Source organism: Melospiza melodia, chromosome 13 (genome assembly GCF_035770615.1).
Source record: "Melospiza melodia melodia isolate bMelMel2 chromosome 13, bMelMel2.pri, whole genome shotgun sequence".
In the NCBI taxonomy this organism is placed as follows: Eukaryota; Metazoa; Chordata; class Aves; order Passeriformes; family Passerellidae; genus Melospiza; species Melospiza melodia.
In genome coordinates, this window is record NC_086206.1 from 22,828,676 (window position 1) to 22,849,285 (window position 20,610).

The 20,610-nt window shown below is 48.6% G+C and overlaps 2 protein-coding genes across 3 annotated transcripts; one reads left to right on the forward strand and one right to left on the reverse strand.

Annotated features, from left to right (window-relative positions):
• Positions 1-297: 297 nt before the first annotated feature.
• Positions 298-7,439, reverse strand: MARVELD3 (MARVEL domain containing 3). Its single transcript, XM_063167590.1, is given in 5 exon segments — positions 298-1,672; positions 1,675-1,841; positions 2,160-2,532; positions 5,680-5,766; positions 7,409-7,439. Coding segments are annotated over 5 exon segments (1,302 nt in total). The 3' UTR covers positions 298-1,028.
• Positions 7,440-8,571: 1,132 nt separating this feature from the next.
• Positions 8,572-20,418, forward strand: TAT (tyrosine aminotransferase). Of its 2 annotated transcripts, none has more exons than XM_063168279.1 (12): positions 8,572-8,707; positions 10,307-10,549; positions 10,732-10,833; positions 11,589-11,656; positions 12,031-12,189; positions 12,356-12,494; positions 13,004-13,056; positions 13,424-13,576; positions 14,481-14,609; positions 15,044-15,127; positions 16,675-16,773; positions 17,508-20,418. In XM_063168279.1, exons 2-12 carry the CDS (start codon positions 10,315-10,317, stop codon positions 17,649-17,651), a joined length of 1,365 nt encoding a protein of 454 aa, XP_063024349.1. In that variant the 5' UTR covers positions 8,572-8,707; positions 10,307-10,314; the 3' UTR covers positions 17,652-20,418. The 2 variants fall into 2 exon arrangements, with proteins under 2 accessions (XP_063024349.1, XP_063024348.1); XM_063168278.1 differs by having other exon boundaries at positions 8,573-8,707; positions 10,729-10,833.
• Positions 20,419-20,610: the final 192 nt, after the last annotated feature.

Below are 20,610 nucleotides of genomic sequence, written 5' to 3' on the forward strand. Positions count from 1 at the left end.
GACACTTGATGTTAAAAAGCAAAAATACCCTGAACTAAAAACAAACTAAATCAAACAAACCCCAAAGCAGCTAGTGTGTTCCTACTTGGCATCTGTTTTACTTAGTGTCTCTAGTTCAATAGTGTTCCATGGTTTTGGTAATTGTGAGGATTTGGTCACTGGTGCCAGTGAAAGAAGAGCTACATATAAGGCAAAGCATGTTTCTAGTATGTTTAGTTTTTTTTTTAATATGGGCAGAACTCATCTGTGAAACTACAGCGGTTCCATCCTTATATGAACAATGCACACAGTGGACACTGCTCTGAAGTGGCATTTTATTTTAAGACATGAGTTGGTGATTCTAGTGCTACTTTTCCCAGTTAAATTTCCTATAAGTTTTTCTAAAAAAAAAATTAGGAGCAAAACTCTTTTTTTAGGCAAAACTCTTGTATACAAGTCATATAAAAAGACCATTTCATACATAAATGCACCCTCTCCAGGAGTTTGAAAAGGCATTTTATCACAACTTTGACTGAGTTTGAGAGGTTTTTTCAGGATATTTTCATGGCTTTGTAAATGTCATGTTCACAGTGGTCTGTTAATTCCAAGAGACCTACAAGGAAGCAACATTTAATTGTCACAACCATGGGCCTCAGTCACTTGTTTTTAAGAGCTCTTTTCTCAGCAGAGTCACATGCCTTTTGTAGACAGTTTCAGCTACAAAAAGCTGTTCATTGACAAAAGCATGTAGTGGCAGTACTTGTGGCAAGGCCTCACTGGAGAAGAGGGCACCTGAGAGTGGGATGGAAGGGCTGCCTATGAGGCCGAGACAATCCATTGCATCAGCTTTGAGCCACTAATAACTCAATAATGCAAATTCAAGTTACGGGTAACCTAACTCTACCATATTTAGAGCTATGCTAGCTTGGTGAGTGTTCTGTAGCATTAAGGCTGTGCTGTCCAGAAGAAAGGAAAGTATACTGCTTCATCTCAGTAAGACTGGCAAAAATCAAGACTATTACTGGAGTGGAAGAATCATTTGAAAGTTCTTATAATTGCAGTGGCTTCTGTTTCTGTTCATGAACCGTCCTGTAATCTCTGACAGCTAGGCCTGCACTGAGCAGGTATGCCATGGCAGCCATGCAGCCCAGTAGGCCAGCAGCAATCTCTGCCCCATGCAGGCTGCACCAGAAGCCCTGATAGCCTTTGCTCTGATAAAGCTGCTCTCTCTCTTTGCACACTGATGAATTATAAACGCTCAGCAGAGAATGGAGGAAATAGTACAGAGCAGGCACAGTGCTAACTGCAATCACTATGTACAAGGTGCATTCAATCAGCAGCCATGCTGGGAAGTGCCACGGGACCTGCAGAACACTAACCAAAATTAGAACACAAGGGAAGACCAGGAGACACCCTCCCACGACCATCGCTGCCCTTGCAATGGGCAGCTTCAGTAGGTAGAAACGTTGGTCAAGCTGCTGGGCTCGTTCCCCCTCCGCTCCGCCGAAGCCGCTGTAGGCCCCGCCGTACTGGTAGTAGTAGATGCCCCCCAGGGCGGGGAGGCCGGTGTATCCTCCCGCCGAGCCACAGGACACGGAGCTGCAGACCAGGATCAGGACGGCGAGCAGAACCTCCACCATCTGGCAGCAGGCTGGAGGGGAGGCCGAGGTGAGTCTGCGGCCGCAGAGGAGCGCCCGGGAGGGAGCCGGGCCAGCCGCTGCGCTCCGCAGGACAGAGGGAGCGGATCCCGCCGGCCGCGCTCACCCCGGCCCGTGTGCAGGTACAGGCAGTGGCGGCGCTCCAGCGACCCCGGCACGGTGCGGCTTCCTCGCGGCCCCTCTGCCTCTGGTGCGGCTACGGCGCTAAGGAGAGATGATGGCAGGGATGGCAGTGACCCGTCCAGGCCCCTCGCCGCCGCCAGCCCGGTCCGCTCAGCCCCGGCGGCGACCCGGAGCCCTCGCGCTGCCCTCACCGCCCGCTGCCCTCGGCGCCCGCTGCCCTCGGCGCCCGCTGCCCTCACCGCCCGCTGCCCTCGGCGCCCGCTGCCCTCGGCGCCCGCTGCCCTCACCGCCCGCTGCCCTCACCGCCCGCTGCCCTCGGCCCCCGCTGCCCTCAGCGCCCGCTGCCCTCACCGCCCGCTGCCCTCACCGCCCGCTGCCCTCACCGCCCGCTGCCCTCACCGCCTGCCCGCCCCGGCACGTTCCCCCCGCGCGGCACGGGGGCAGCTCCGCTCCGCCATGGCCCGGCGCGGCCCCGCTCCGCCGGCGCTGGGGCCGGGGGGCCGGGCCGGGCCGCCCCGGGGAACCGCCGGCGCGGTGAACTCCGTCTCGTCCGCTCGCCTCCGCCCCGCTGCCACTTCTCTAAAGTGGTGGAAGCTCCGACCGGGCTAGGCCCTGCCCCGCCTGAAGGTGCTCAGCTCCTCGGCGCAGGTGCGCGGTTTTGCGGCACCTGCGCAGGGTTCACCAGCTACTGGGATGTGTGCCCGCTCCCCTTCGCTTCCACGGACACGGTCCCCGCAGCCCCTTGTGGCGATAACGTCTCGAGGTTTCTCACCTACCACAGAACATGCTTGTTAGAATCCACTGGAAACTGACTAAATTTATCTAACTAAATTTTCACAATTGTACAAGTTCTGCCTTTTCCTGTGCTGTGAGTTTTGGTGAGTGTTCTTAATTCAGTTTTTCTGCCACCTCGTGCCTCTGTAAACTTCATCCGTGCCTCTCTGTTTCTTATGCAAACCCACTCCCAGCTTCTCTGGGCCTGCCCTAGCTCCCCTAAACCCATCCTGCGAAGCAGTGATTGCACCTCTATGCAGCACTCAAGACACAAGTGCGCTGGCAGTTTACATCAGCAGAGCAACTGTCTGTCTTGTCCTGGCAATGCACAGCATTTTGTTGCTTCTCCAGCTGCGCCAGCACAGAGCCTGTGTCTCCAGATACAGTCACTAACACCGTGGGAGCTGTCCTGCAGTGCAGCTGTGAGATTCCAGTTCAGCCCTTGGCGGACCATGATCAGGTAATTTTCTTTAGATATGTTATTTTATATTTAGCCATACAGAATGAAGTAGACCCTTTTGTGTCTTTTTGCCGGAGGCCACTTCAGACTATATGATGGGACCTTTTTTCTGATGATAATGTCCTGCTGCCCTCCGTCTGTCCTCCCATCCTGGAGGGAGGAGACCCCTTAGCACAGCAACCATCACCTTCCAGCAGAGGAGGTGATGAATTATTCCTGTGGTTATTGGTGATGGCTGGAGCAAAGGCAAGTCAGGATCTCACCCGTACAAGCGTCAGCATTTCTCAGGACTGGTAAGGGCAGAGCTGATTCAGAAAAGGGAGAAAAGTAAGGACAGCAGGACAATTTGAAAATACAGAAAACTCCACATTCAGGCAAATGCTTTTATTCAAGAGTTTGACTAAACACTGTCTGTAAAAGCTCTTTGCTTTTACAGCAAAAGAATTGCAAAGAAATACTTTCATTACATTTAGGAAAACACATTTTTGGGAAAACAGTTACACTGTAAAGTCTCAGACACAGTACCTGAATATGTGCCATGAGAGGCACACATTCCAAATTTGTCTCTAAAATGCAGAAATACATTTCCTCCATCTGCAAGGCTGGTGGCAACAGACTGTTTCGCCCTTCTGTCTCTACAGGAGCAACAGCAATAACTCTATAGACTTATATGGTGAAAAGCCAAAAAACTGCACCTCAGCACTGTGGGAAAACACTCTCCTCAACACTTCACCTGATTTCACAAAGTTCTGGAGATCTGAAAATGCATCTTAGAATTTACTTAGGTTGAAGTAAGAGAGAAGGAAAACAAAAGAACCATTGTTTCAAAGCCCAGGTCATACAGAGGGGACAGAAATTGTGTGCAAAGTTAGAAAATGGAGAATCCATAGGGAGCTTAGGACGAGCAGTCTGGAGATAGTGCAGGTGCTCAGCTGTGAGGCTATTGCACACAACCTTTCATCAGCATATGTTGCATCACTCATGTTGACGTGCCAGAAAGCAGGCCTCCTTGCTGGATGGGTTTAAAAATTTTAGCAACCCTTTGTGAACTTTCAGGGTCACGCACAGTGCCATTTTTCTTAGTAGAGCTTTTGACTGAAAGGGACATGAAGAACTAAGCTGAATAATCATGAGTCACAAGAAGGGATGAAATAAGTGTTTCTTATGCAGAGTGTTGCTGCTGGTCATCCAATAAACTGAGATAAAGCTTTCTTTGGATTTGTCTGTGATTTACTTGTTCAAAGACAGAGGCAGGAAGTATTGCTCTGTTGGAGATGTGTTCAGTGTTTTACTAGAGTGTTTGCTGCTAAAAAGTGAAGTATGAGCTTCAAGATACCACAGAAGTGAGTCAATCTTTTTAAATTTCTGTTGCTATAATGAGAAATCTTAAAAATACTTTGTGTCACTTCACTCCTGATCAAAGTACTGTAGCTGAACTCAGCATCATCTTCTGGGTTCCTGTTTTCACTGCAACAAATACCAGTCAGCAGAACAGAGCAATAGGAAGTTGAGGATACCAGTATTAATCTTCTCCACTGTTTAGGCTTCTCTTTGTAATTTTTTATTATTATTATTTTTGGCTTCTTTGTTTCTGGCTACTTCTGGTATCATTGCTGTGCTAAAGGGAGGAATGATGTGGTTTGGCTTGCCATGGACCAAGAGCTCTGACCTGGTTCAGTGCCCTCCCTGGGAACTTGGAGGGTAAAGTGGTAGGAGCAAGTAAAGAACTGCCTCATATGTCTCCAGTTTGAGGCAGCTGGGAGCTGCAGCACAATCACTGCTGAACACCACACCAGATTTATTGACTGTCCCACATAAATAAATAATCACAGGGACAATGAGTGCAGCATAGTGACGATAGAGCAGTACTGTAGAAAAGAACTGGAGGTTACTGTGAATGACAAACTGAACTCAAGTCCACAATGTCATCCTGTTGCGAAAAAACTAACATTTCTAGGGGGTATGAACAGGAATGTCACATGTAGGACGTGTGAAGAAATTCTTCTGCCCCCACTTCAGACTGGCTTGGCCCCAGTCTTGCACACTGTGTTTCCAGAGGCGAGTGGATCAGCTGGAGGGGATTCAGAAGAAAGCAAAAGAAATATCTAGAAATACAACCTGTGAGAAAAAGATTGATCACAGACATCTCATTTCAAAAAACAAGCATCTGTTAACAGCTTGCAAGCTTGTTAATAGAGAGGTGTCTAGACAACTTGCAAACTTGTAAAAATCTCTTGTCAAGAGCAGGAAATACTTTATTCACTCTGTTTGCTGTTGGTGTGGTCAGAACACAGAGAGCTTAGCTTGAAGCAAAAGGGATTTATTTTAGGCACCCTCAATGTTTCTCACACACACTCCAACTCCACCATTTTATAAGGAGATGAACAGTTATTGCAGGAGTGGATTAGTCAGAAGATGGTAGGTTTCCATCACATAATTCAGTCATGAGAAGGCTAGCCTGTCTGTGTGCTTGTGAGAAGGAAGTGCCGGTGCTGCCCACGCCACCCTCTGTAAGCGCACAGTGTCATCTCACCCCACAAAGCCACTGTGCCTCTTTCCGCACCACCCCCGTTCGCTGGTCACTGTCCCAGTGGCTGCAAGGCCATTGGAGGACAGCTGCTATGACATACCATGCAACAGCTCAAGTCTCTGAAGTTGTAAGTCAAACACAGAATATTCACTTACCTGGATAATATTTACCTGGATGTAAACAGACACAAGTCTGGACAAGATGTTTTCTTTCACTGTGCCTGTACTCCGGAACCAGCAACACTCACACTTTGTGGAACATTCTTCTCAGCATCTGTAACAGGAATAGCAAGTCTTTCATCGTGGCTGTTGGGCCTGTAGCTCACTGGTGCTTCCAACTCCCCACAAACCTGGAGTGCACTCAGTGTCTGTCAATGTGCTGGCTATGGACCCAGTGCCCAGGCTGAGCAAGCAAAGGCTCCTGTACCTGCTGGACTCTGTACAATCCCAGCACCACAGTGGTCAGAGCCTGCAGTCTGCTGAAAGGAATAGACATAAATTGCTGGAAATTAAAGCAAAAAAAAATTTTTGGGGGGAGGGGGAACAAGTGAAGTGATTTGGTACCGACCCTGGTGGATTTTTATGCAGAGTACTAGTTGGGTGTCTGTCCCTGCACCTCCCAGTGCACCCTGAATTGGCAAAACTGTCCTTGTGTATGACCTACCTGCAGTCTGACAGAGACAGGTTTGTCAGTGCAGCAATGCTTGAGCCTGTGCTCTCCTCAAGCAGCTGTTTGTCAGTCCCACTTGTGTCTGCAGCTCAGTCTGGAAGCCAAATTGCTTGGTTTTACTGGCTTCACCTCTGCTCACAGAAATGGGACTCTGGGATCCTTGGTACCAGAGAAAGACAGTACCATAAAAAAATGCTGAAGTTGTCACTAGTTTCTCCTTCCAGTGGGAAGAGATAAAAATCAATTGCTCAAGCTACACAAGAAAGAGGGAGCTGAAGAGGTATGCACAAGATACCTGTGATGTTGACCTGCTGGGACAGAGAAACAAACTACAGAGGGTGGAGGCAAGTGAGTGGGGTGGGATGTTGCTGGGGAGCATAGGGGCCTGACAGTGAAGAGAAATGGCAGCCTTGCTGGCAGAAGTGCATCCTGCAGGGTATGGCTGCCTCTTTCACCGCACCACAGAAGGATGGCTTGGCCATATTTCTAGAACACTAATTGCTGAGTTGTGTGTTTATGCTTTTGTCCAGTGAAACACTGCACAACAAGGGGTGGGAGGATAGGGATTGCATACCCCATGTGAAAGTGTCTGGAGGAGGACTGGAGACATTCAGTGAGAGGAGAAGGGCATTGTAATAGCAGGAGAAACCCACAGATGCAGTTGTATACTTCTGTCCCCACCCTGCTTCTCACCAGGTTCTCAACATTATGTAACTGAGCCTCCTATGTCTCCAGAGCCACATTTTTCCCCACCTTGGCAACAGACTTCCACTGTGGCCTTCCCTGAACCGCACTGCTGTGTGCAGTATGACGGGTAGGGCTCCAGTTGCGTCACTTTGGGGATTGTTGCTAGGCAGAACATACAGCATCGTCCTTGAGGCCTCCCAATGCCGTGTTTAACCCTGCCAGGGCTGCAGCATGGCAAGAGATGGGGCTAGCTGAGGGAAGTGAGAAAATAACCCAGGAGAGGACCTGCATAAACTTCCAAAGGTTACTCATGTCGGGTTTCAGTCAAAAGAAGAAAGAAATTGTGCAGCCTTCAGCAGAAGACAGTCCAAACAGCTTCAATACAAGATGTTGCTCTGTGAAAGTGTTTTGAAAGGTACTATTCCTTATCCAAAGGCCTTGGGGCTTGTTGCAATGAGAAGTCTGCCCTCCAGTCTGGGGCTAAGGGTCCTGGCTAGACCTGCTGAGCACGCTCCACTGCCTTCCAACCTGTCTCCAGCCCTGAATCCTTGGCCCCCATTGTGGCCTCAGAAGTGCCCATTGCAATACTGTGGTCAACAGCAGGTCATGGCTCCCCAGCAGGGCCAGCCCAGCTACAGCACTGAGGGAAGGGGCTACTCATGTCACCTGGGGAGCCGCAGCCTCACTGATGGTTGTGTAGTGAGCATGGGTTGAATGTGTCCTCCAACTCGGATGCAGGTATAAACAGGTAAAATTCACAGTGACCACTGGCCTCTGCACTGAAGGCATCAGCAGTCTGTTTGCTCGAAGGCTGGCAAGTCCGTCTTGTCCCTGAGCAACTCTTCAGTCTCTGGCCACTTGCTGCCATGGCAATAAGGGAAGACTTGGAGCAGCCCTTAAAAGGCAGGAAGAGTGCAAGATGTCTCTCATTTATCCTAGCCATGGAGGAATTGAGGCAGGAAGTCATAGGTTCACATTGCTAAGCAAAAGTGGCCTTCTGGGAACGGTATCATCTATGGTTTGCAATGCCATCAAAGAGGGAAGAATTGCATAATTTCTGCTGGCTGCCAAAAAAACCCCAAAAAACCACACAAAACAAAACAACACCCCCCCCCCCAAAAAAACCAAAAAACAAAAAAAACAAAAAAACAAAACAAAACAAAAAAAAACCAAAAAGGAAAAAACCTCCAAACCAATGACAACTTGAGCTTACTTTAATCCTTCAGGTCCTGGTGCCTCCAAAGCACTGGTTAGGGGAGTGCTTTCTTCCCTTTAGTTTATTGAGGAAGATGCCTCCCAATTGTAATCCATTGTAATGCAGCCACAAGCTGGTGTTTGTCAGCTGGTGCACTGGGATCCCAGAAACTCTTAGGTCAGGACAGACCGATAGCCTCCTCAAGCTTTACGGTCCATCAATCCAGGCTCGGTGAATTACAAGGTACTAGTGCTGGAATACCTGGACTCTCTAGATTTGCCCCCAGCAGTGTTTGCAGACTGAGGAAAGTGGTGACAAAGGATGGCAGCCTAGGCATGCCAGGAAACCAAGCTGTGTCCTTAGGCTGCCCCCAGAAAGAGTTAATGCAGAGCCATGTTCCAGGTGTTTGAAGTGACTACAATTGCAAAGGGGAGGAGAGGTCATTTTTGGGTGGGGAGAGCAGCCCTCTCTGTGGGCCAATGGCTAAATGATTCACTCTCAACGCCCAGTTTTGGGGATTATTTCATGGGCAAAAATTCACAGGACTTTCCTCTCAAGGGGATTTGTCCTGGATGAAAACTAGGGACTGGACCCCCAGACTTGTTGGTGTGTCCCTGTCTGTGCTGTAGAAGGTAAGGTGCTGTGTTCTGGTGCCTTGCTTCTTTCAGGTGGGTAGTGGGGAGTTCTTCCCTGGCTGCCTACACTGGAAATATCTATTGTGCCTGTGTCTACAGCTCCTCTTTTTAGAAGAGCCATGTTGCAGGGTGGTGTAAGGGCTCTGCTAGGATAGACTGTGTATTTCGGACACAGCCCAGCAGTTGAATTGAGATACGTGGCTCATTTCTAGACTCAGTTTTTTGTGCAGCCCTGCTGTATATTTCTTCAGCTGACTTTCTTCTGATGGAAAGGAAATGCAGAAGGTTTCAGCAGAAAAGCTGAAGTCTTGCTTTGTGACCCTGTTAGATCAGCCTGGGTTGCTATAAATGGCCTAATGCATTGCTGGTAGAGTAACTGCGGCAGCATGGGGCATCTCTAGGTGCAAACTTCACTGAAACAGTGAGAAAATTGTTCAGATAGAAAATCCTGTGTGAACCAAGTAACACTACAGCCCTCCTGACTCAGTCTCTGCATCAAGGAAGGGGAGCTGTGCTGTATCTGCGAGTGTGGGGCTATGCAACTACCATCAGGAAAGTGCCACTGTTTACTGACTTGCTTTTCAGTGGCGCAGAGAAATAGGACAGAATAAGCAGTTTGTGGCAGGATTACAAGGTAGTGTGCCAGTATTAGCAAGAACAGACTCTGTGGCTCAGGAGATCTGCCTCTTCAGTGCCCTATCCCTAAGCTGCAGGTGGAAATCCCTGAGTCATCATCAGTTTGTAAGTTAGGCTTTTTCTGCCTGATCTAGCTTGTGTTCTGGGTATAACATGCTGGGATGTGTAAGTCACTTCTGTGTCCATTTCTGGGCCTTGGAGGCAGCTGTTCCTCTGCTGTGCGTTGCTTTTTACTCAGGTTGAACTACAGACTCTTTGGGGCAGTGGTCCCTTCTGGATTTCCCTCTTGGCCATACCAGTCTTGCTCCATTTCCTAAGCATTGCCTTTTGCTCTAGGCTCTCTGGGCTGGGCTGTTCTCTGCCGACAGAAGTGTCTAACCTTTATCCTGCCACTGCCCAGTACATCCTGATAACGCTGAAGAAGAACTACCTTCTTGGCATCTGATATTTGATTTGTAGTGCTGCATTTCTGTCTGTAGACTGGAGGATCATACTACATATGAACACACATAGTGGGCCAGCCCTAGTGTTTGCAGGTTGAGGTGTACAAGTTGATAGCTGGGGGTAGAAAGTGGGTGGCCTGGTCCTTCTGTCAGTGGACTATTGAATCTGCAGTCAAGCAGTGACTACAACATGCTGCTAATTCTTGGCTTCTGGCTTTAGCGTGGCTTTTTCCTTCTCAGTGCAGGAGGTCTACCATGCAGGGGTGCAGCTAACGCGCAGAAATGCCCTAATCTTTCCCACTGTATTGCTCTCTCACTTATGCATGGGGTTTCACTACATCCTGGCACCAAATAGGGCCCTACTTGCTGCTGCTGCTGCTTTGTCCATAGGCAGTAAGTAGTGTCTACAGCTTTTGGACGTTTTACTTATGGGCTGCATCCCAAAATGCATCCCTAGACAAGATTCCTTGTTTGACATGTGTTAACTAAGCCCAGGAAATTCACTTTGCACTGACAGCTCTCAGGATGGACTCGTACCTGATCCAAGTGAATGGCCATGGAGATCATGCCCCTGTGCTAGATGTTCATCTCAAGAACACAGGGAACACCATATCACCGGGGAAGGTGAAAGGTCGGAAGCCAAGATGGGCTGTCAGAGCTTCTGAAATGTCAAAGAAGACTTTCAATCCCATCCGAGCCATTGTAGACAGCATGAAGGTGGAACCCAACCCAAAGAAAGCCATGATCTCCTTATCCTTAGGTGAGCATAGTCCTGTGGCTGAAGCCTCCAGGTATTTGGATCAACTGTGTGGCTGACAGATGACAGGGCTCTGAAGCACAAAGTTTGTGTGAACACCAAGGGATAGGTCAGACAACCACACAGCTCTGTGCCTGTCACAGATCAGCGAGAACTTTACTGTTTTTTTGATCTTTGAAAAGGAGACCCGACAGTCTTTGGAAACCTTCCCACAAATGATGAGGTCACACGGGCTGTGAAGGAGGTTTTGGACTCAGGACAGTACAATGGTTATGCTCCATCTGTTGGTAAGTTGACAAAGCTCATCCTGTGAGAGTTGGATGAAGTCATATGCCAGGTTCTACCCCACAGCAGGTATATGGAGCCCACAGACATCTTTCCATTAGCACCCTACAGTTGTTCTCACCAACAGTCACATGAACACACAGGTAAGTGTATCCCCCAGATACACCTGTGTGCTCTCTCCTGCGTGGGCTGTTTGAGGCTCGGAGATCCTGCAGAAGTTGTTTGCTGCCCCAGCCATTGGGGCAGACAGGATATCAAGAACCTAGAAGAGCTTGGGTACTGTGTGTCCCTGCCATGGGTCATAGCCAAGCTCCTTTCTGATCTGCCTTAACCAGGAGTTCTCTTGGGCTCCCTGACTTCACTGACACCATCTTTTGGCACACGTGAAGTTAGTGCCAAAAGCATGCACAGAGCATAGATCTGGCATAGAGTGGCATCACTAAAAAATGAAAGCCATGCCTCGGCTTCCTCTGGCTCAGAAAACTCTCTGGCTACCTTCCACTCTGCTCCTGTCAGTTCTGTCCCTGGGACATACTGGGGTCTGAGTTTGCCTCCCTGCCCAAGGTTTGTCCTTGCTCTTGGCCATCCACCCCTTGGCCCAGCCTTGGGGCTGCATGGTGCTTGGCCTGAGGTAGGACAGTCTCTGCCACCAAATGGGCTTTCCCCAGCTGGGCAGCAGCTGTGAGCCTTGTACTGGTAACAAGAAGGAAGGAATCTGTAAAAACCCCCTTTCCATGTATGACTCATCTTTCCTCAGGCTACCATTCCTGCCGGGAAGCTGTGGCTGCGTACTACAACTGCCCGGAGGCACCGCTGAAGGCCCAGGTACTGGTGCCCAGCCAAGGCACTCCCACTGCAGTGCAGACAGGGTGCTGCTGCCTGCAGACCACGGGGGCCCTACCCCAGCTCTCCCTGCCTGCCCAGTTATGCGACTAAAGGCTAGTCAAATCACCTTGTCCCAAGGTGGCCTCCTGCTGCTCTCATCCCTTCCTGGAGCCCTTCACCTCCATCCTCCCCAGGAGGAGGTTTTTCTTTTCACCAGCTGAAGTTTCCCTGCTTTCAGTCAGGTCCTGGCACTGTCTTTTTTGGCTGAGAAGCTCTCCCTGGCAGAGCTGAGCCTGGATGTTATGTCACTCCTGTGTGTCCAGAGTACTTCAGAGTGGCTGTGCTTCCCACTGACCTCTCTGTGCTTTTTGCAGGATGTCATCTTAACAAGTGGCTGCAGCCAGGCCATAGAGCTTGCCTTGGCAGTGCTGGCCAACCCAGGCCAGAACATTCTGGTGCCACGGCCTGGCTTCTCCCTCTACAAGACTCTGGCATTGTCTTTGGGGATAGAGGTCAAACTCTATAATCTCTTGGTAAGTAGTGGCAGGCCTGGAAGGGGCAACCCTGACATTTCTCCTCTCAGAAATACCCTGGCTCTGCCTGGGAAGTGGCAGAATAACCTGGGTGCCCTGGCACACCTGACCTTGTGTGTCAAGTCAGTTCCTCAGCTTTTACTTCCCTTTCTCTTCACTTCACTAGCCAGAGAAGGCCTGGGAAATTGATTTGGAGCACTTGGAGTCTTTGGTGGATGAGAAAACAGCTTGCCTCATTGTGAACAACCCATCAAACCCCTGTGGCTCTGTGTTCAGCAAGAGCCACCTCCAGGAGATCCTGGCAGGTGAGCCTGCCTGTGTGTTTCTGGGGCCTGGGGCATGGTTGCAGTCTAGTGTCTGCCCCCATTGCTCGTGTCTCAATCACTGCAACACCATGGCCAAAGGCTTTGCTTCTGACTGACTCCACCTCAGGAATGAGGGCTTGCTCAGTGTGGAGGTGCTGTCTTATCACATGCAGACCATGTGTCTTCCTCAAGAGCTCTGTGTGACTTGGACTGCTCATTTTTCTCCCTCTGGCTCTGCACTGGGAGTGTTCACAGGAGCCCTGTGCTTCCTTGTCCTGACAGGGAGGGCTGTGCTGCCAGTCCCCACCAACTGGAGCATAACTAGGCTCAGTCAGGGCAGGGATCTCCAGTGGTCAGGCTCTCCAAATGAACAGTCTGTAGGAGGAAGATAGGGACCCTGTGACCTGAGACAGAGCTTCCCTCAGAGCTCTGCCAGGCTTTGCAGCAAAGGGCAAGTCTGTTCCCATGGAGGATGCAGGTGGCCAGGCTGAATGCCCTCTCTTCCACAGTGGCATCAAGACAGTGTGTGCCCATCCTGGCCGATGAGATCTACGGAGACATGGTGAGCATCCCCTGCAGTCCTTTCCACTCACAATGCTGCCTGTCCCTTTTGATGTACTAATCCTTGGCCTTGGCAGCCAGGTCTCTAGAGGTGAGGGACAGCTCACTTACCTGGGCTTGAGTCTGTGCCTGGAGCTCCCAGTCCTTTGGGGCACAGTCCTAGGGGAGCCTCTCCTGTCCAGCTCCCTTCCACTTCCCAAACAGCTTTCTTTTATGCCTGTGCACTTACCATGTTCATACTTTGAAGCTGGAAGTTTTCACCATCGGTTTCCCATCACTTCCCTGCATCCCTTCTTGCTAAGCCTCTTGCTCACACCCATGCTCACAGTAGGAGGCAGGGACAGCCCTAACACAGTCTCTGGTCATAGGTATTCGCTGACTGCAAGTATGAACCCATTGCAACTCTCAGCACCAATGTGCCAGTCCTGTCCTGCGGAGGCTTGGCAAAGCGATGGCTAGTCCCTGGCTGGCGGATGGGCTGGATCCTAATTCATGACAGGAGAGACATCTTTGGTAATGAGGTGAGAACCAATGTGTTGCTGTCATGGCAACAGACTTGCAGAGTCTTCAGTATGTGGATCACCAGGTCTTTAACTACTAAAAGTACAGGCAGGTACTTTTGGTCTCATGTAGGTGTCACCCAGTCGTGCTTACCTGCTTTTCTCCCCCTCTTTCATGTCCCGTCCTTACTCCATCTGCTCCCAGACATGGTCTTCTACCCACATCTACACTGTAACTCACTCTGTGTCTCTCCTGCTCATTAATGTATGCCTTGTCCTTTTTCTGTGCTTCTAACTTCTCAGAGAGCTCCAGTGTGCACTGAAAGTATTGCATGGCTTATCAGGCACGTGGAGTCCATGTGTGGTGTCTATGTGCTCTTACATGGTTTCTCTTAAAAGTAAGAATAAAGCACCTTGCAGTGCTGCCAGTACTTTATCTGGCTATTTTTCAGCAGTGTTACAAGGACAACCATCTACTGCAGTGACCTTTCCACCTAGAAGGCTCTCTGCAGAGGAAGAGGGAGAAGAGAGGACCAAATGAGTGAGCAGAAAAGCTAATATTGATTGTCCTTACCTGGCTTTGAAAGTGTGGAATGTGGGCACAAAGCAAAGGGAAATGCAAAGTTGTATTTGGAACAGCTCTGGCTTTACTTGTATTATCTATATTCCAGCCTGGTTTGAGTCAGATTGGGAAGCTCCAAAAGTTGTCTCTGTTGGCATTTCAATCTGCAATGGAGGAACAGAGAATGACACTGTAAATAGTCTGCTAAACCTGGCATATAGTCAAACAAATGTTCTTTAGTACTTTGTATGCTCACTGAAGAGAAGGGTGTGAACAGCTGTAGAAATACAGGAAGTGAGCCTTGGAGCTGTTCCTTTCCTTTAGGGAAGCATAATCTAAGCTGCAAAAACTATGTTTTGTCAGATCAGAGACGGCCTTGTGAGACTGAGTCAGAGGATCCTAGGACCCTGTACAATTGTCCAAGGAGCGCTGGAGCGTATCTTGCACCGAACACCACCTGAGTTCTATCACAACACCCTAAGCATCCTCAAGGTAAACAGGCTGTTATAGATCAAGAAGGGCTGTTCACAAATTGTTTGGAGGGAGTCCTTTCTCTTTAGTTCATCATTCTTCCTCCCCTCCTCCTCACTTGGAAGTGCAGTTTTGTCTGTGATTAGGATGACTCAACAGATCAGATTCCAGCGGGAGACATTGCAATGGGCAGAAGTAATGACTGTGGTAACGTTCAGGCAGCCTACCTCTGCATCCCTCCATCAGGGGATGGAGTTTGGCACTGACTTTCTGAGCTCAGCTCAGTAACACCTGCTGCACTCAAGGCCATGATCTCCCATTCTGTTTGCATTTGTTGTCCCTTTATTTACAGTAGGCAAACCTGTTCATAGTCCCAGTCCAGAATTTGGCTTCCAATCATTGACCTGTTTTCTAGACTTTCTCCTGTTTTGAAATTTTTCCTTCTTGCTTTTCAGTCTAATGCTGACCTTTGTTATGCTGCCTTATCAGCTATCCCTGGCCTTCAGCCTGTCAGGCCTGCTGGAGCCATGTACCTGATGGTAAGTGAGGATTGCCAACACTCACACTAGGGTCTGCTTGCCAGAGCTAGTCAATGTTTCAGATTGGTACTTGCCAGCAGGTCTCCGTTTACTGTGCATTTTCAAATTGCCCTGTGCCGTAAATGCATCCTTTGGTCACCTTAGAAGGCCAGGATATGCTGTTAACTGCTCACAGAGCAGAGGCCAGTGCACTTAACCCACTTGCTTCTGCACAGAACTCCATGATTTTTCAAGATCCATATCACCTGGATATGAAGCCTGCTGGCAATTGGAGGCCCCTATTATAAAACAAGGCAGAATATCATACCTCCTGTAGAAGATGGAGCCTTCTTCATACTAGCATGCCTGTCTTCTGCCTGTGGTGTTGCCTTTTCTTCTGCCTTTTCCTATGCCTGTTTGCTTTAAAGTTTATAATGTGCTAAAATTTCCTTCTTCATCTAATCAAGCTCAGTTGAGAAATTTATGACACTTTGACACATTTGAATTTTTTTCCTTTTATTTTGTTCCATTTCATAATGTCTCCAGTTTTTCATTCACTCTTAAAATGTGGACTCTGAACTGGACAATACTGCAGTATATGTCTCACTCATTTCTATAGAAAAATCCTTATCACTTGACCCTGTTTCAAATTTCACTCAGAGCTACATAGGTCATTTTGCTTATGCTTTTTAGGTAGAGGCACAGCTCTAAGATTCTTTCCCATTTATCGTATTTCTGCAGTGGCTGGCCGTTTATTTCTAATTAAATCACGTGTTTATTTTTATTTTCTACTAGCTCTTTCAGAACTTATGTCTGCAAAGTATCTCTCAAATTACCAGTTTAAGAATATTTTCATGAGATTTTAAAAATCTTCTTTGGTTGTAAAGGTCAGTCTGGATGAGGCCCTGAACAAGCTGATCTAGTGGGTGGCAGTCATGCCCGTAGTGGAAGCATTGAACTAAATGAGCTTTAAGGTCCCTTCCAATCCAAACCATTCTGGGATTCTATAAACAAATGGCCAGAATAGCAGTGTCTTTATGTGAGAGATGGACAGCTGCCTTCTTTCCAAATACAAAAAAGAAATATTTATTGATGATTTTACCATTTTCGTGTCATTTTACCAATTATATCATCCTACAAGGATTTATTTTTCTCATAATATTCTAGACCTTGCTATATTTCTTTCTTTTTATTTTAAACCAAAGCATTAGTTTTTTTTCTTTCATGACAGAATTATTAATGCATATTGAGTTCTCTACCAAGCTTTGTCTCGATGTCTTATTTATTCCTTTTCACTTCTAATTGGTTACCATGTCTTTTCTATCAGGTGTTTTTTTATTGAAGCAGCATTTAACTGAAATTCCATCTTGAGGTAGTTAATGAAGGCTTTTTCAGAAGCCCAGGTTTTGGTTTTTTTATACGTTTCTCTCAGGCAGCCCAAATCATAAGCAAAAATTGAGGGCAGACAGTTGCTCTTGACTGGGAAGTCACTGGGCCATATATGTAAACAAGGACACTGTAGATAGTTTTGGTGCCCTTGATCGCCATGTTACATCCCTCTGCTGCAGGTTGAGATAGAGATGGAGCATTTTCCGGAGTTTGAAAATGATGTGGAGTTCACTGAGCGACTCATCTCGGAGCAGTCTGTGTTCTGCTTGCCAGCCACGGTGAGCCTAACACTGAGAGCCCCAAGGAGCTGCGAGGTCAAAGCAGGGTGGGAGAAACTGTAGGGGTTTGCATCCCTGAGCTCTGAGGACAGGCTGGGAGTTGTGCATGCAAGTGTCCATAGTAATGTAATAGCGTGTAGGAGCTGGCTGTCAGCTCCCCGTGCTGTGTGTGGCAGTCTCTGGCTCACTAACAGCCCTCAGTCAGGCTGCCAGGATCCTCCCAACTCCAGACTTGCCCAGTATTTCTCAGCCTGGCAGAGCTGTATCCCTGAAATCCATATACCCCACACTTCCTTGCTGAAGGTGCTCCGTCAGAGGAGTGCTCCCACCTGTGTTCCTTTCCTCAGTCTTTCCAGTCCCTCACCCCTCCAGACACAGGGAAGGCTGAGAACATCTGTGCCTTGCATTCACTTCCAACATTGAATATGGACAGGGCCTTAAATATTCTCCAGCCCTCTCCTTTGCTAACTCCTTTCAGCCCATTCCCTGCACAGTCTGGTCTGCACAGTTCACACAAAGTCCTCTGGCCTGTCCCCCTCACAGCATCATGTCTACACTGATGGAGATGGGAGATTTGCTTGCAACAGGAAAAATGGTCTAAGGCAGCAAGAACCAAGCCCTCCTCTTCTGCACTGACTGTATTCATGTGCTGATGCAGCTCATGGTGCCAAGGCAGGGCTCTAAAACTGGCACTATCCCAGGTAATCTGCCAGCTCCATCTCTTCTCATTTCAGTGCTTTGAGTACCCAAACTTCTTCCGCGTAGTGACCACCGTGCCCGAGGAGATGATCTTGGAGGCCTGCAGTCGCATTCAGGAATTCTGTGAGATGCACTACCAGGGTGCTGAGGGGGCCCAGGATCTGGAGTGTGACAAGTAGCTACAGCTGGCCCCCTGCCTCTGTCAGGCTAGACCTTGTATGAGGCAGCAGCTGGGCAGGCAAGGCTACTTCCAGCCAGCCCCACCTCTCCCCGCCTGTAAGCAGCCACTGTCCTGCTGCTTCACTTTTTGTGCTCCACAGACTCCTCAGCATTATGGAAAGAGGAAGACACTTCTCTCTCCTCCTCCACTAGAGCTTGCACATCCTCTTGCTTCCAGTCCCCCATGTCTCTGTAGACTCGGCATCTGTGCCCTGTGTTGTTCTGTGCTACCTGTGAACCAGCTGCAAGCAGGGGCAAAAGGTTGTTCCTGGGTCGGGCCTGTGGCAAGGGCCCTGTTGGCCTGTGGCTCCTTTGTTGGCCACACTTCCCCTTGGGGACAGGAGAAGGCTGCTGTCCTGGAGGATAAGAGAGAAGTACCCACCTCTCACTTCCCTGTGTTACCTTAGGAGGCCAGAGCTCTTTATACTGAGCCCTTTGTGTGATAAAGGGAGTAAGTTATTGTAACTTTTTTATTAATAAAAATTCTGACATGGCAGTCCTGCACTGTCCTACTGTTGCGCTAGGTTAGGCTTGGTCACTGTGTGGGTCACCTTTGCTCACCTCATGGTATTGCAGTGCACCAGGCATGTGCCTGCGTGCCCAGGGCCATCCTGTGTGCCGGTGGGGATATGGTGAGAGTGATTCAGACCCCCAAAGAAACCCACCAACCCTGAGAGCAGGATGGGCCCTGAAAGCTTGACCCCAACTGGAGCCAGCCCCTCCTGCCGTGATGATGTTGGCAGCTTGCTGTGGCAGCCTGTCCACTCCCCAAAATACAGTCATGTCTGCACCTTCTCCTTGGCCCTCACAGCCTCCCCCAATGTGGAGCCCAGCAGAGCAGTGAGTGCTGTGCTTGCTGCTGCAGGGAGGCAGCTGTCCCCAGGACTGGAGCCAGCCATGCCTAAATACTCGAGGCTTGGCATGCCTTTCCTGCTGTACTGGTGAATCATGGGGTGGCACCCCATGGCTCATACTATGTGTGGTGTTTGTGACATGCCAGTGGTACCAGGGTTACTGATTGCTGAATACGTAAGCTCCATAAAGTAATAAGGAACTGGTGGCCTGCTGTTGTCTGTTTATTCAGTGGAAATGGGAGGAGATGATAATGCCTATTGCAACACGTGTTCTGGTCAGATGTGCAGGTGAGATGTTCCATTTCTGGAACTATCGAAGGGGCAACTTGTGGAGTACCTTACATTGCCACCTGCAGCTCTGTTCCTCCCACAGGGTTGGGATCCATAGGTCAACCCTGCCTCCCCAATGACAGGAGCCAGCTCTAGATTACACCTGGCCAGTCCTGCCAGGTTCCATAATGGTCTCTTTGTCTCCCCTTACCTTGCCCAGTACAAAGTCTGGGTACCAGTACTCCATTAGAGGGAAGGGCTAAATGAGAAAGATAGCAGTGTATGGAAAAGTCTTTGACATGTCAACTGAGTGTCCATGCTACATCTTTTCCTTTCACAGAAAGTGATCCCAGAACAAAAAGAGAGGGAAGCTGGGGATATGAGTGAATGGTACACAGCTTCAGAGATTTCATGCCATTAGACCTTCAAATAGAGCTGAATAACCAGAACTGCTCAAGAAAAGACATTGACAAGTAACAAGCAGGGTGGTGTATGACGGGTGTGTTGGACCAGGACACCTTTACAGCATGATGTTGCTGCATTGTTATGCCATCTTGAACCTACTACAGCTTTCATGTACCATCTGCTTCCTTCAACTCTTCTCCACATACCTTAGGTTCTGTGGCTTTAATCCCCATAATAAACAGATCCTGGTTTTAGAGAAAGCTGATCCTTTGAGATCACTCTTCCTTCAGGAACCCCTTTTCTTTCAGAAAAAAAGAGAAGTTAATATGCAAATATTCTGCAATAATTAACACAATCCTGTTTCTTTTTGACCCTGCCACATTTGAATGAAAAGGCTGAGAGAGCCAGAGACATAGGCATATATATATCTCATAAATCTCAGGATATCTCAAAGCCACATCCTCCATTGTCATCTTTTGTAAACATATCCTTTTGACCACACCTAGGTTTTCCCTGAGGCAATAGCAAACTAGCAGTAAACCACAAATGTGCTAGTATCATTTTTCAGGTATTATACTCACAGATGCTTTGCGTCACAGTGTGGGCATAGGTTAGAGCACCCTGCCAGCCATACAAACTAGCCTAAGTTGGAGTTTGGAGGTACTCTGTGCCAAAGGAAACTCCTGCAGCATTGAGACCAAGGAAAAAGTCAAGACAGATCTGAAACTGCTCTTCAGAGATGCTCAGACAAGATCTGCAGAGCTTTAGCAGAGCTGCCCCAGTGGCCTTATAACTGATTTTGGGAAAATAAAGGAAGATTGGCAAGGAGGATTGTAAATACACTCAAATGTCTTGCAGGTGAAGTGTAGAAAACCACCTATACTAATTGTTGTTTAGTCTTGTATGTTTGGTAAGTGGTACATCTGTCTTTATATAACATAGGCCTGTGCTAGACTTAGAACCACCCTATTGAACATGCTTGACATTCCTGCTTTGCTGTGGTAAAGATCAAATCTCAATGGTAAACTGTTCCTGCAATAATCCCTGATATACATGTGAAAATAGCAGATTTGGTGATCCTTGAGCATGGACTAGACTCCACAGTGCTGGCATCCCTGTTTGTGTGCCTCTGCCTGGGTCCTGCTTTGAGGATTCCCTGGTTGGTGAGGTAATGGAAATAAATTTACTGTGCATTTCATCTGTGTTTTTGTGGTTGTTACTGCATGCTGTCCGTGCCGGCTCACACACCTATCCACAGCCATCCTCCCTGTCTTAGCTGGGGAGCAGCAGTGCTATACCCTGGCACAGGCTTGCATTGTGTGTCTGGCCTTTTCTGTGCTGTGTGGGCTGGCCATGTTTAGGATTAGGGTGATTTACTTCAGATATGGGG

Bases quoted from the DNA above. Each gene is read 5' to 3' on its own strand.
- TAT (XM_063168278.1), top strand. From the start codon at position 10,315: ATGGACTCGTACCTGATCCAAGTGAATGGCCATGGAGATCATGCCCCT. The intron at 12,495-13,003 runs GTGAGCCTGCCT...TCTCTTCCACAG, and splicing joins CCTCCAGGAGATCCTGGCAG to TGGCATCAAGACAGTGTGTG. The intron at 13,577-14,480 runs GTGAGAACCAAT...ATGTTTTGTCAG, and splicing joins GAGACATCTTTGGTAATGAG to ATCAGAGACGGCCTTGTGAG.